Here is a 14,578-nt window from a genome sequence, read left to right as displayed (position 1 = left end):
GCACCACTGTGCCATCCATTAGATTCCTAACAATTAGCAGTACCACCCTGCTATTGTCTGGTGCTTTGTTTGTTATATTTTTTTAGGTTAGAAGCTTCATTAGCTGGACTCTTCCTAAAATTGCACTATGAGGGTAGCAAAGGCTTTAGCCAGTGTGTGAAATCCTTGGAGGGAGAAGTGTACTCTGTTCTTGGCAAAGCAAGTAGGCCTATGCAAGAGTTCATCTCACAGTGACCCATACTGTATCCCCCTTGAATGACACCAGTTATCGAGACAGTTCTTGAAATCAAGTCATATTTTCCTTGTTCCTTGGCATCATTCTTTGTGAAGGTAGGATTATGTTCAATACCAAAGACTTTTCCGCACCTGTGACATGCACTGAGAGCTTGAAAATGGCTCTCTATTTCCATCATGTCATAAAGGGGCTTAAACCTAGTTCCATAAGTTTGTTGACAATGTCTGAGTGGGGTATTGCATCATCTGCTTTAGCCAGATTTAGATAGGCAGTATGCACAGTTTTCCCCTTGTCCATTGCTTTAGTGACATTTTCACAGAATTCCACCATATTCAGTAAACATGGCCTTCCTTTGACAAAGCTAAACTGGGAAGGATCCAGTATCTGGACTGACTGTTTGTGCTAGTGCCATTAGGCCTCTCAACTTCCTATAAAGTGTTATAGGATCTTTAACATTCATCTAAATTATCACAAACTCAAGAAGATGGGTTGATGTCTCATCACTTATGCCGCAAGAAAGAAAGCACCTGTGTGGAGATATTCTTGACATCAAAAAAAGGTGAGCAAGCTCTCTGCGAATCCATTGACACTGGTTACCTGTTGCCCTTAAATAGCACTGTTGGATTCTTTTGTGAATGTTTGTGAGTTTGAAGTATGAAGGGCACCATTACAAATGGAATTTCATAGAACAAGTACTGTATACCTGTGCTTTTGATATGATTCCTAAAAGGCAATTATCCCTTCATGGAATAACTTTATCTAAACATATGCGTAAGTATGACACACCTCTATATGAGACACGATTATTTAACTGTAAAGAATCATTGTATGACAGGAGAATAAAACACAGCATCTTTGCTATTACAGCACCCTGCTTGTTTGACTTATAATAAACTCTTCATCTGTGAAACACGTAGCATTACTCTCTTAGTAACTAGACAGCAAAGGAAAATCTACACAGATGTAGAGGTGGAATCCTTCAAAGCCCCTGGGCCTGTGGAAAATACGGCCCAGACCGCAGAATCCTTTATAAATGCATTCTATGAACACCTTCAGGAATGCATGGATCATGCGATCCCAAATAAAACCAAGACCCAATCCTCCAAAGGCAGACGTCCTGTCTGGTGGACCCCAGCCATAAACAAACTATACAATAGAAGGAGGAAGCTACTAAATGATAGAGCAAAATCCCAAAAAGGGAAGGCATCACTGATCAGTATTAGCAAAAAACTACGGGCACTCATAAAATTGTCTAAGACCAGCTTAGAAAAATTGCACAGGACACTAAGGATAATCACAAGGCTTTCTTTAGTTATGTTAGGCACCTGGGTGGTAATTCCCAGATATGCTCAGAATTAGTCCAAAATAACAAAAAATACACCGAACCCACAGACATTGCCAACATCCTAGCTGACAGGTTCAGCGCAAACTCCCCCCCCCCTCCCCACCAAAAGGGCAAATATCTATCCGAGCAGAGTGCTGCCCCCCTGACATCTCAGATGCTCAGGTAAGAGCCGCCCTCTCCAAAGCAAAAAACACAGCATCAATGGGACCAGACGGTGTCCCGGGCTGCGTCCTACATGAACTCCAAGAAGAGCTAAACCCAAACATAAAACTACTGTTTAATCTCAGCCTTACTACAGGATATGTGCCCAAAGAGTGGCGTACAGCAACGGTGGTCCCTCTCCATAAAGGTGGTGCCTCAATGGATCTTGGAAACTATCGCCCCATAAGCCTGACTAGCTTGGTCTGCAAAGCTATGGAAAGGATCATCATGGGCCTCATAAATAAAGATATTGGGGACCTACAGACACTGGATCCTACCCAGTTCGGCTTTGTTAAGGGCAGATCCTGCCTCTTAAACCTGGTTGATTTCTTTGAAACAGTCACCAAGGCCATTGACGAGGGGAAGGTGGTCCACACAGCCTACCTGGACCTCGCAAAAGCCTTCGATACAATACCCCACTCGGGCGTTATAGATAAGCTCACCAGCTTAAATATAAACCCCTATGTCACTAGATGGATTGCAAACTGGCTCAAGGACAGAACCCACATGGTTAGAATTGCTGGAGCCATGTCAGACTCAAACCAGTTACAAGTGGTGTCCCACAAGGCTCAGTCCTGGGACCTCTCTTCTTCGGTATATATTTCTCGGAGGTACAGGCCAACACGGAAGGACTGTGGCTGACCAAGTTCGCAGATGACTGCAAACTGGGCGCCATAATCGACTCTCCAGCCGACATAAGCATCCTCCAAAAGGGCCTCATAGAAACAGACAACTGGTGCCAGAGCCATGGCCTCAAGCTAAATGCCAAAAAGTGTATAGTCATCCCCTTTGGCAAAAACAAAGTGCCCACAAATTACCACACAGGTGGTAATCCATTAAATACAGAAGAAGTAATTAGGGACCTGGGGACCCAAGTTGATAGCAATCTCTCATTTGACAACCACGTGGCCAAAGTGGTTAGAAAAACATTTTATATAGCCACCTAATCATGAAGGGATTCACATCTAGATCAGGGTAGGTCATCGTGCCTCTTTACTCATCCCTCATCAGGCCCATAATTGAGTACAATGCCCCTTTTGGGATGTACCTTACCAGACACCTGCAGCAACTGGAAAGACCCCAAAAGTACCTCACCAAGAGGATCAAAGGGCTCAAACAGATGCCATATGCTGCCCGGTTAAAGAAACTCCAGCTCTACTCAGTGGCATGCCACCTGTTCAGAGGCGATCTGTGCCTGATGTATAAAGCCATGTCCAACCCAGAATTAATGGACATGCTGCACCTCAGAAAATCCAAATCCCATCGAGCTACGCGCTCGAGAGACTTGAACCTCAACACTGAAATAAATAGGACATGCTGGAGGGACAGATTCATAACCCAGAGGCTCCCTTCACTCTGGAATAAAATCCCATTCCAGGTTAGGCAGAGTCCCTCAATGACTCTCTTCAAGAGGAATCTTGATGAGTGGATGGGAGATCGTAGGTTTACCCCGGGTATCACTTCTGTGTCACTGTTAGACAGAGGCACAGTATACTAACCTCGAAAAAGGGCATAGCAAAATAAATTTAAAATGGGTGGCGAAAGCCAAACACATTCTGGCTAGGCTTATAAATGCCCTAGGGCAGATAGCCTAGTATGAACCTATGAACCTATAAAATGGGCCTTCATGATATACTGAAATGGGATTTTTGCAAGAGAAAATGTAGGAGGAAGTGCAGTACCGTACCAAATGGAACTGTTCCTGCTTCTTCTGCAAAGTCTGATCTGAAATTTACGTAGTTGTTGACTGACTCTTAAGCATGATTCACAGGTAGAGCATTATAAAAAATCTCTGGAGACAAAGAGTTCCGAAGACTGACTTTAATTACCACTGACTGCAGATAATTTGAAAGGATGGCTTCCTGGGTTAAGATTAGGGTTAGCATGGAGGAAAAGGACCATAATGAAAAACAAGTAAGTGAGGTCAGTGTTTCATGAGCAGGAACACTGCGATCCCATAATGTTTGTCTGATATGACAAGAAAACAGAGAGCATCAAGGGGAGCAATATCATTGCTTTAGGCACAGATGTTTCTAAAAGGAGTGGAAAGACATAATGGGCTATGTGAAGGGGGACAGGCAGAAGATTAAAATGGAGTTAGTATAAATTTGAGCAGGTTATATTTCTTTTTCTTGGATCTCAGTTTCAAGACATCAAAAAGAAAGATGCAGCTGTCAAGCTAGGAAGAGAACAGATTATAAAGAACATGGAAGAAGGAGAGGAAGAAGAGAATGAGTCAGAGAAGATGGAGGAGGAGAAGAAGAACATAGTGCTTAGCATGGATTTCTTTTTAGTACTTGGTGAGACAAGAGTAGGTCAGTGCCACAGAGTGAAGGGTGTAAAGTGTAACAAACGTATTGAGAGAGTATATATATCCAGCTGACATAATTCTAGCAGATTGTTCTACAAAGCAAGAGGGCTGTAAAGATGAGTAGAACATTAAGGCTAGCTGGCATGCAGCTAAGGATCTTAACAGAGGTAAAAGCATCTTCTTTGGGGGTCTAGAGACATGCTTCAGGGCTCAAGTATGGAATCTCCAGTGTACCTGCAACAGACCGAGCATAAACCAAAGAGCTACACTTCTGTTAAACTGAATTTAGTAGGAGACAAAATGGAGATGAACACAAAAGAGTAAAAGATGAAAGTAGCTTTGGAATTGGAATAAAAGTTAGTAGGTGCATTTCTGCTAGGAGGTCTGTGCTAAACTAGCTAAATTAGCTCTCAGGCTTTATTATGGAAACCATGACTAAATGTCAGGTCAGTGTGATGTCCTGTATACATCCTGTTCATTTTATGTTGTATGGTGCTTAGTAATAAACACCTTAATAAATAGGATTAAAGATTAAGGTCATATCAAGGCCACTGGATTGGTGTGGAGACTAGTTGCAAAGTGTTACAACTCTTACACTGGACACATGAGATGACTGAAAAGCTTGCTATTACTCAAAAGGTAAAAAAAAAAAAAATTAGCTCAAAAGTACAGGGGGTGTAGATGAATGTGGACGTGAGTATGACAGACATGAAGCTGCTTGATATTTGGCAGCCAAGTTTATTGCTAAATATTTTGAATTATGTATTTTTGGTGAAGAACACAGTGAAATATATGATCATACAGCATGTGGGAAACCAGGTCACAGAAGCAAAGAAAGCGTTACCAGTATTAAACATAGGGTTATAATTAAGCTCTTGTGCAAAAAATGTTAGATGTGTAACGACATAATATCAAGTATTATCAATGTTAAGAAACTGCATTTGTAAAAGTATGTTAGCTCATGCGTGACGGTTTACAAGTCACTGAAAACATTTTTAGCATACTCATATTGTGACCACAGGTCAAAAACAAAAGTAGTAACATTGTTCAAATGTTGCTGGAAAGATGCTTTTGAATCACAGATGTAAAATATTGTACTGTGGCATTGAAAATGTACAACTGTGTCATTTCATCACCATTGACAGTTGGTGACTAAAGTATATTTGTTTTTATCTTCAACTTTTTTGTGTAATAGCTCTCCTCCGACAGACAGATGTGACTGATATTTTCATCCTGCATAATGGTAAGTAGAATCCTGCTTTGAGCATTAGGTTACCTGCTTCACAAAGGCATAGTCAATTTCTTGTGTCAGAGTGAACTTCAGATCTTGGAGCCAAACAGCTGTGTCAACTTAGTTCAATGATAACATGTCAAAGAATGACACAACTAGTCCATGCACAATCGCCCTTGGTCCAGTTAAGGAACAGGCTGTAGATAATTTATTCCACTTGGCCACTTATCCTAGCTATGAATGGCAAATTGAAAAGTTGCCATTCAGAAAGCAATCACCATACATTTTTGCTGGAGGTGACACCAGGCCTCTCCAAAATATCCTGACACAAGTACAGAGTGCAAACAGTCATCCAAAGCAGGACTGTGACTTCTGCCTTTATATAACATCTCACAAAAATGGCCATTCAGCTGTTCACTTGGCTATATAAGGTTGTAAAAGGTTATATTCACCATGAAATCCCCCACCACACAAATAGATTCATGCCTCAATATAACACCAGAACTAACAGCATAAAATAGTTAAGAAAGACAAACAGGACAATAATCAAGAGGGTTGTAGAGGGTATTTAAGCTACGAAAACATGGATAATTCAGGCACTTCTTGTTATAGCAAGCACCTCACTTTTCACCATTTGTGTCTTTACAGTTTTCAGTTTGTTTGCAGAGAAAACAAGTGATGAATCCAATGGTCATAATGAGGCCCCACTACTCATACCTCTCAACTGTACAGATTTTCGTAGAATGTCCAAATTATTGCCTCAAATATTTGGTCTGTTCCTCATAAAATCTGTGTTTTTTTGGCAAATCATAGAGGATTGAAATCACTAAATAATGACCAGATAATGACATGTATGAGTTTCAGACTTCATATCAGTAAATGTTGTTTGTTATTTTCTTTCTTAATACAACTGTAATATAACAATCTGTCTCCTATGTGTAACCGAAAACTGATTTTTAAAAGTTTTTGCTAAGCTGTTGCTATAGTTATGTAATTTGTTTGTGTTTTACCTCTGTTTTTATGGACTCTATGTATGTATAAAATTTTTGTCTCAGAGCTTTTCTCCTTGGGCCTCTACTGAAAATGGACATATATCCAGTTAGACTAGCCCAGTCAACAAATGTAAAATAAATAAATAAATAAAATATCCTTCGGAAAATGCATGCTAACACAAACTCTGTTATTCTAGCAGCTTTCTAAGTTTATAAGAGCAATATTTAAAATTTGTCCCTCTTTTGGGGTCTTTGTCCCTCCATTATTTTAGGCTTGGTCTAGATTTCTTGCATTAAGAGGTTGAGAGGTATGCCTTGGATCACCACTCTAGCAAAACTACCCCTGAAATCAGAAATGCATTTCAAGTTTTGTATAGCTTGCTAAATATGTTTGACTGCAGTCCAAGTGGCAGCTATTAAACTCTCTGAAAGAAATCCATAAAGTCAGGAGTACCACCTCAAGGAATAAGGCCTAATTGTTAACTGGCTTTACTCAACTACAGAATTGCAACAAAAGTCTTCTACAACCAGCAATTTAGTTTGAAATTGCTTGCTTGCCTTTCCTTCTGGATCCCATAACATCTTATGTGCAGGGGAGACAAGAATCTGGTTCATCTTCCTAGACTCTTTTCCTCTTGAGATATAAGAAAAATGTTGTTTCATGGGATCCATAGTTTGACAAATGTTTACCCTGATTCTGTACAGAAGGACAAAATGAAAGAAGGGAAGATGGAATTTCCTCCAGAGCTGGCCATTAGCTACAACCATTGTCATATATATATATATATATATATAGATATATAGATATATACACACACACACACACACACACACATATATATATATATATATATATATACATACACACACACACACACACACACACACATTTTTTCAAACCACTCGAGTTCTGCACCTGATGGCAGGTTTATCTATTTTAGGGAAAGGAAACTGGCCACTGGCCAGACAGGGCACCTGCTGTTATCCCAGACTGGGAGAATGTGGTGGGCAGTGTGCAACTGGGTGCAACCTTTGCAGTAGGATGCTGCATAATCTGTTAATAAGAAAGTCATTTGGGGAGGAATGCAAGAAGTTAAAAAAAAAATTACCAAAACACCAAACGTTCATACTGAGATGCTGAAATCAGATTATCAAATATGAAAACAAATTCACCCCCCCCCCAAAAAAAAGGAAAAAAAAACATTAACTGTCAGCTACTGTAGAAGATTTTTGTGACAACACATTCTAACTAAATATAGCTGCATTGAAGCCACAGCACCTCAGGGTAAGCGTTTTGTTATGGAAGAGTTTGTCAAAATATAGTTTAGCTCTTCAACTTTTGCGATTTTTGGGACTCTGTGTTTTTTTGTTTTTTTTACCTCCAAGTTTCTGTAGTACAGCTGTTATTTGCACTTTTCGGACTTTCCATCAGTGAGTACTGGAACTGTAAAATCTAATAATTTCTTTCTTTCTTTTAGTTCTATGCAGCCTAGAAGACACATAGACACAGAGTGGAAAGTTTATAAGGTGATAGAGAGACTGACAGTCAGTGTGTTCAGATGTTCAGACAGTGATAAGGAGGAAGAGTTTTTTGCTTTATGCCCAGCATTCCCTGAGCCTTACATATAAAGGGTGTAAAACACAGTCACGTTTGCTTGCTCCTTTTGTTGAGGATCTTTATATAGTCCATTTATTTTTCATAAGCCATGTACAGTACAGAGTCGATTATCCAAAAAATCAGTTATCTGAACCCAGTATTCCAACGTTTTTGTGAAAGAAAAATCGTAAAGTCTGAATAGGTAATAGGTTTTTTGAACTTGTAGCCTGCTTGTGTGTGAAAAATATTCTTTATTGTCCATTGAACTTGCTGAATTGTTGAAAAGTGTATTCCCTGAGTGTAGAAAAAACAAGATTTTAGAAGTTTTTTATCCAGTTCAATGTATGTTTGATTATCCGAACAGTTTGATTATCCAAACTACCCTTGGTCCCAATTAGTTCAGATAAGTGACTCTACTGTATTATGAACAACTCGTGACCTATATCTGAGTCAAAATCTGATAACAATATATGATCCACTGCCACTTGGTGGAGGAGAGGTGCTGAACAGCCAGTAAGCAAAGTCTTAGCTCTTGTGGTGTAGATGGAAATTCTCTCGTTGTAGCAAAGGGCTGGCTAGGTTTTATTTGTGCTACTCGTATAATGAAACAATGTAGTTTGTGGAATATAGAGGACACTGTTATCACCGTCGTCTACTTAAGGAAATGACAATGAGAAACGTCTCACTGCCAGTGCCATTTAAGGTACAATTGTTTAGGATATAGTGAAAACACTGAGTGGAATGGATGAGACCTTTAATTGATGTTTATATGGGAGGATGCAATGCTATGCAGGATTCACCTTTAAGAACTGATAGGTCCAAGTTATGCTGCTTTCCTCAACTCAACACACACACACACACACACACACACACACACACACACACACACACACACACACACACACACATTATTTCAATCACCCAGCAGATGGCTGCACATTTGTATCTGCAGTTTCTTGCTTTAAACAACTTCTTGGAAAATACTGCAGAACAAATTAAACAGTAGTTTAGAAGATCTGTCTGAAGTTTGCCCCTGCTGAGAGATAACATGCTGGTGAAGTTAAAATAACCCTGTTGTAAAAACGGAAATAACAACCTTAAGTGACAATGAGCAATATAAGACAGCAGGAATAAAAATATATCAACTACTGGGTTACAGAGCTAGAGTAACTGAAAACTGAGAGGCGATGTTACCAAAGTAAAACTGATGGCTTAGTTGTTGTTTTAATAAAACACTGATGTTTCAAGTAGTAGAGAAATGTTTGCTTATTAGAGTTTTGAAATTCTGAATGAGAACATTTTGAGACTAAATATCTGAGTTGTATGGTGCCTCGGAGATAAGAATGATTATATATGGGGGAGCAAAGCACTCCCCTCAAAAAAAAAAAAAAAAAACATACACATTAAAAGTTACTGAAATTTATTGTTTACATTACTAATATAATCGGTGTTAGAATCCCTTGATTTAAAATGTTGGCATTAGATTATTCATACTGTATCTACGATGTTGTATCCAGACTTCTGATGCTGTATACAGGTGCTACGAGTAAAGGACACATGAAAGATTTTAGAACAGATTTGTTTTTCTTTAACCTGTTACTACAGAAATAGAGGCAAAGGAAACCCTACTGTGACACAGATAGCCAGGAATTCACAAGATGGAATAAAATGTTCAGTTTCAACGTTTCTGTCTGTACATCACAAATCACACAGGAATCCTTCTCTTCTGTAGAATGCTTAGCTCCTACTCAACCTAAGTAAGACAAAACTTCTCCTGTTCCAACCTTCTAAATCCACCCAAAACACCCCCCACTTCAATATTCTTGCAAAGACAATACCATCATCTCTCCATCAGAACACACAAAATTACTTGGTGTGGAAATTGACAACAAACTTAGATTTGACACCCACATATCTCTCACAATAAAAAAAGTTCACAAGAAACTTGGTGCATTATATCGAAGCTGCCAATTCCTAACCAAGACGGCTAGAATCTCCATAGCCAATTACAGCTAATCTCCACCCTACTCTATGCATCGCCATACTTACCAACCTTAGACAGACAGACCTACACAAGCTGGATGCTTGTTACAACAAAATTGCTAAATTTGCCACTGGAACCTCCTACTGCAGCCATCACTGTATCTCCCTTAAAGAACTAAACTGGCTCAAACTCCCACAACTCCTTCACTTTAATCAACTCACCCTCGCTCTTAAACTTATTAACCACCCCCTTAACATCCCTTCCCTTCAAACCCTTCTCCATCCCTATCACCCCACTAGACCCCTAAGATCAAGCAACAAAAATCAACTCACTGTTATCAAACCCAAAAACTCAGCAGGAGAAGCCATATTTTCATGTACCATATCTAAACTTTGGAACAATCTTCCTCCCTCTATAACTACTCTACCTTCCAGCAGCCTTTTCAAGACTGCACTCAAATTCCACTTAAATTTGCACTGGCTTTGTCCTTGTTCTAATCCAGACTAACACCCCCCCCTTACCCCCCCCACCTAGACTCTTAACCCAATTATACTACCGCCACTACTAACCACAGAAATAGCTAGTTGTCTTTACATACTTTAACATCTTGTCTGACAAGTTTCTTAATAATATTATAAATGACAAGAAACTATCTTAACTTGCAACATTTACTGTATATACTGTTGATAATGAATATCTTGTTATTGTATTAAAGCCAACAACCTGTAATGTTGTTTACTATTGCTGCAACGTTGTATCTCTATCATGTGCATGATGTGGAGCTTTTCTCCCCAGGCATCCGCTGAAAAAGGACCTGCGTCCAGTCGGAATTTCCTGGTAAACAAATGTAAATAAATAAATAAAATACATACTAAAACTTCCTGGGCAGAAAAGGCAAACAAAACATGGTAATTATTATAATTAAAAAATGGACACAGAATGATCAACTATTAAAATACAATACAGCAACATTAAAGTTAGCAAGAAAAGTCTTACAACTAAAAAATAATTTTAGATCTTATATAGTATTCATGACTGAATCATCTAAGCTGATCTACTGAACCAATGTTTGTTTGTGTCTTTCGGCTTTTCCCAGTTAGGGCTTGCCACAGCGGAACTCCGGTCCGCTAATGATTGGCAGTTGATTTTTACGTACCGGCTTGCCAGGCCTGACGCACAACCTTATATGAAGGTACGCCCATTCACGCATGTCTCCACGCAGAAGATGCTCTAGCTGAGAATTGAACCAGACAGCGTCTTACTGCGAGGTGACAACGCTACCACAGCACCATCACCGCAGACATCTACTGAACCAATATTTCTTCAAAATGTAATCAAGTAATGTTCTACTGAGGGGAACAAGTCCTTTCACCACCCTAAATTATATGACAAATTCTAAGATTGCAGATTTCTGACAAAAATGAATTTTTCTGACTTTTTTCAGTTTCTATTGATGAATGATGACAGACAGTGTTTTTATATATGCATTTTCAATGACCATACCATTGAATATCTTCAGTACTACCGAAGAAGATAACATGGATAACTAATAAGTGAACCTGAAGCTAGTAATGAGAGAAAGGAGACATGAATTAGAAGGCAGACCAGATAAGAGCACAGAAAGAAGTGTAATGGTGCCAGTATTTGACAGAAAAGAGATGTCAACAGTGGTGTCAGCTAAGGTTTGTAGAGGAAAGGGAAGTGATAAGAAAAGGCACACTGAAGGCTGCACAGTGAGGCAGAACATGATATGAGCAAGGCCAGGAGAATAACATCAATGAGAGTCAGACATAGGTCAAGGTGAAGTGGGTGAGGTAGGACCACTAATGCCTGCATATATGAGCAGGCTTCACACACTACTACAGCATGTGACCTTTCTGTATGATCATCTGTCCACCTGCTAAGCACTGCCAAAACCATTTCATTATTATTTACTAAAGGCTATTTCTCCAACAGACAAAACAGCAAAAAAGTGTTGAAACTAAAGCTTTTTGGGGGGTGAGCAAGCTCCAATGCACCCCCTTGTGGAAGGAAACCCACATACCTCCCCTAGGTTATATATACCAACTCCACTGTTGCATAACAGTACACAAAGTGCAACTCGTCATGTTAGCTAAAAGTTTCTTGTCAGTCAGACAAACAGCGATTAATGAAAGCACACGTTCCCAGCAAAGCTAGGACTCTACAGGAAATAAGGGTATGCAAAGGTAGGATGAAGGAGTATACAAACCTGCAGTGGTTGGGAGTGGGACACTCAAGATAGTAACCGGGGATAAAGGTCAAGCTAGTGATACACAGTCTGAAAAGATGACAGGAGATTGAGAAGAATAATAACAGAACAGTAGAGAAATAGGAAATGACAAAATGAACGAGAGAATACGACAAAAAAAAAAGAAATGAGAGAAGTAAAGTAGTACAGTGTATTCTGAAAGAACTATTACAAAACTAATACACAGAGTTAAGGAATAAGTTACGTCTGGGAAATTGTATGATAGGAATTTCATTCAGTGCTGGTAAGCGGTGATGGAAAGATAAAGCTGGTCTTTGTTACAGTAAAGAATACTTTGCAGTACATATCTAAGTAAACTGAACTAATTTGGAAGGAAAACTATTTTAATCTAGAGAGATCTTTACGTAAATGAATGCAAAACTGATCCTGAGAAAAGCTGTATTTGGAAAGAGAATTAATACAAACCTTGCATTCTGTAGGTTGTTCCTTTATGTCAAGTAGTCGATGTTTTTTTCTTTGTATGGTTGTAAGATGGTGCAGAAATGGATTGGGTGCATGCTGAAGTCTTACTGAAAAGTGCTTTTGAGTATGGATGGTTATGGTTCCTGGAGACTTGCAAGGAAAACAGCTCTTTTCATCTGTGTATTTTAAAACAGAGCATCATTTCTTGACTGTATTGCTGAAAGCTGCAAAGAAAATATCACAGCAAGACAGCTAATAACTACCTCTATAGTATTAGTCAGTTATGAACATATTACAGGAGGAAGTGCATGTTAAAGGTAATGGGATAATGGAAGAAAGAGACAGATATGTTTTCCCAAAGAGTGGTAGCAGTCAGATCCAGGGGGGTCCACATAAGCAGCTGTTTCGAGATATAAAGGAAAAACACAAAAGATAAAGCCTTCAGGATGGATGCAAATTGGTTAGAAAGGTTGGAATTTACATCTGTTCAGAGAAGAAATAGGGATGTGGTAGGGCAACTCTTTTATAACTATTCTGAAAACATACCCATAAGTAAAAGAGAGAGAACATAAGGACATATGTTCTTGTTGTTTAGAAGAAATAAAACACAATAGCAATAAATCCATGAAAACACAGTATTTTCACTATCTTTGTGGCATGTCTTAAGCTATTCAACAGGTGGAGTTCTTGTCATGGACAGGAGATTAAAAACGGGAGCAATTTGTGCACAACAATTAAAAAATATATTTCCTATTCTCTTATTTTCATTTTTTTTAATTATTGTATGTCTCTGTAGTTGGCTATGTAATAACAGAGGTATAGATTATCAGAGTTCATTCAGGAGAAAAATACCTTTGAGTAAATCCTTACCTTGTAATTAATCCCTTTACAGTAAAACTCTGATGCAACACACTGAACAGGACTTATAGAACTGCCCTTTGTAGATTATAAGTTTTCTTCACTGCATTGAATGAGTTGCTCTATCAAACACAAAACATGGCTGGCCTGTGTGTTATACACAAAAAGCACCTTATGTTTAAACAGAACTTTTCAGAAATACCACATTATAAACTTACTAGGAATATCAGAGAAGAGGCAAGATGCAACAGCACAGGCAATGTTTTCGGAGCCATGATCCCTATGGGAATAAACTACTCATGAATGTCTCATTTGCAGTGCAGATTCCTTATATTTTACAAATTTCCTAAACTCTGTTTTTGCCATTTTGTACACTATTGAATACTATGTTGCTATAAATTTCCAGCAGTTAAGTAATATAAAAGTTGCTATTAAAAATACCAAAAGTAAAATCTACATGAAAAAAACTTTAGATTACACAATTCCTTCCTGCGCTTAATCTAATCACTGTATAGAGATTTTTAAGTATTATGCTGCTATCAGTTTCTAGTAGTTAAGTAATGTAAACAGTTCTCTTAAAAATCCTGAAACTAGAGTCAACGTGAAAAAAAGGCTTAACAGACACATTTTCCCAAAATTTACAGTTTTTATATCTGAAACCCAAATAACGTAGTAAACCATAGTTTCACTTACATCTTGCCAGTATCCTAGCATGCTATATAACATTTGGAGATAAATATGTGTTCAGTGGCTGCCAATTTTTTTTCTTTTTACCTTTACTGCCTGTTTCAGAGCATATACATTTTGGTTCCATTGGACCTCGAATGCTTCACATAAACCTTCAAATGCTATGAAAATTCTCATTCTTGTGAAAGATTTTTGATGCAGACGACTACAGAAGATGTCCTAGAAAAATATTATTTCCATTGCCTGAACATTCACAACTGATTACCAAGCAGTCCACAGAGCAAAGGGAAGGCAAACAGATAAGAATACAATAAAGCTAACGCACACAGCTCTGCCAAGTGCAGGCACACATACACATTGAAGTCAGCAGTCTTCTGGCTGAGCTTAATAGTTTCTGAGCACAGAATAATTAAGCAAACATCCCCACCCCTGGCATTCAGTGAGG

At 38.7% G+C, this 14,578-nt stretch overlaps 1 protein-coding gene across 2 annotated transcripts in view; it reads right to left on the bottom strand.

Moving 5' to 3' along the window:
• The window catches only part of ANKUB1 (ankyrin repeat and ubiquitin domain containing 1), a 554,771-nt gene that overhangs the window by 379,462 nt on the left and 160,731 nt on the right, over positions 1-14,578 (bottom strand). The window contains exon 1 of one of the 2 annotated variants that reach the window (XM_044070600.1): positions 14,221-14,459. The exons of the other annotated variant lie outside the window; for it this stretch is intronic. Within the exon in view, the coding sequence (XP_043926535.1) occupies positions 14,221-14,310 (90 nt within the window). The 5' untranslated portion in view covers positions 14,311-14,459. Of the gene's footprint in view, positions 1-14,220; positions 14,460-14,578 lie in introns of those variants that run through there. 2 annotated transcript variants of the gene reach the window in all.

Source organism: Protopterus annectens, chromosome 4.part1 (genome assembly GCF_019279795.1).
Source record: "Protopterus annectens isolate FY-2018-M chromosome 4.part1, PAN1.0, whole genome shotgun sequence".
Lineage (NCBI taxonomy): Eukaryota > Metazoa > Chordata > Ceratodontiformes > Protopteridae > Protopterus > Protopterus annectens.
Note: the sequence above shows the minus strand (reverse complement) of the source record. Positions and strands in the feature narration are given on the sequence as shown.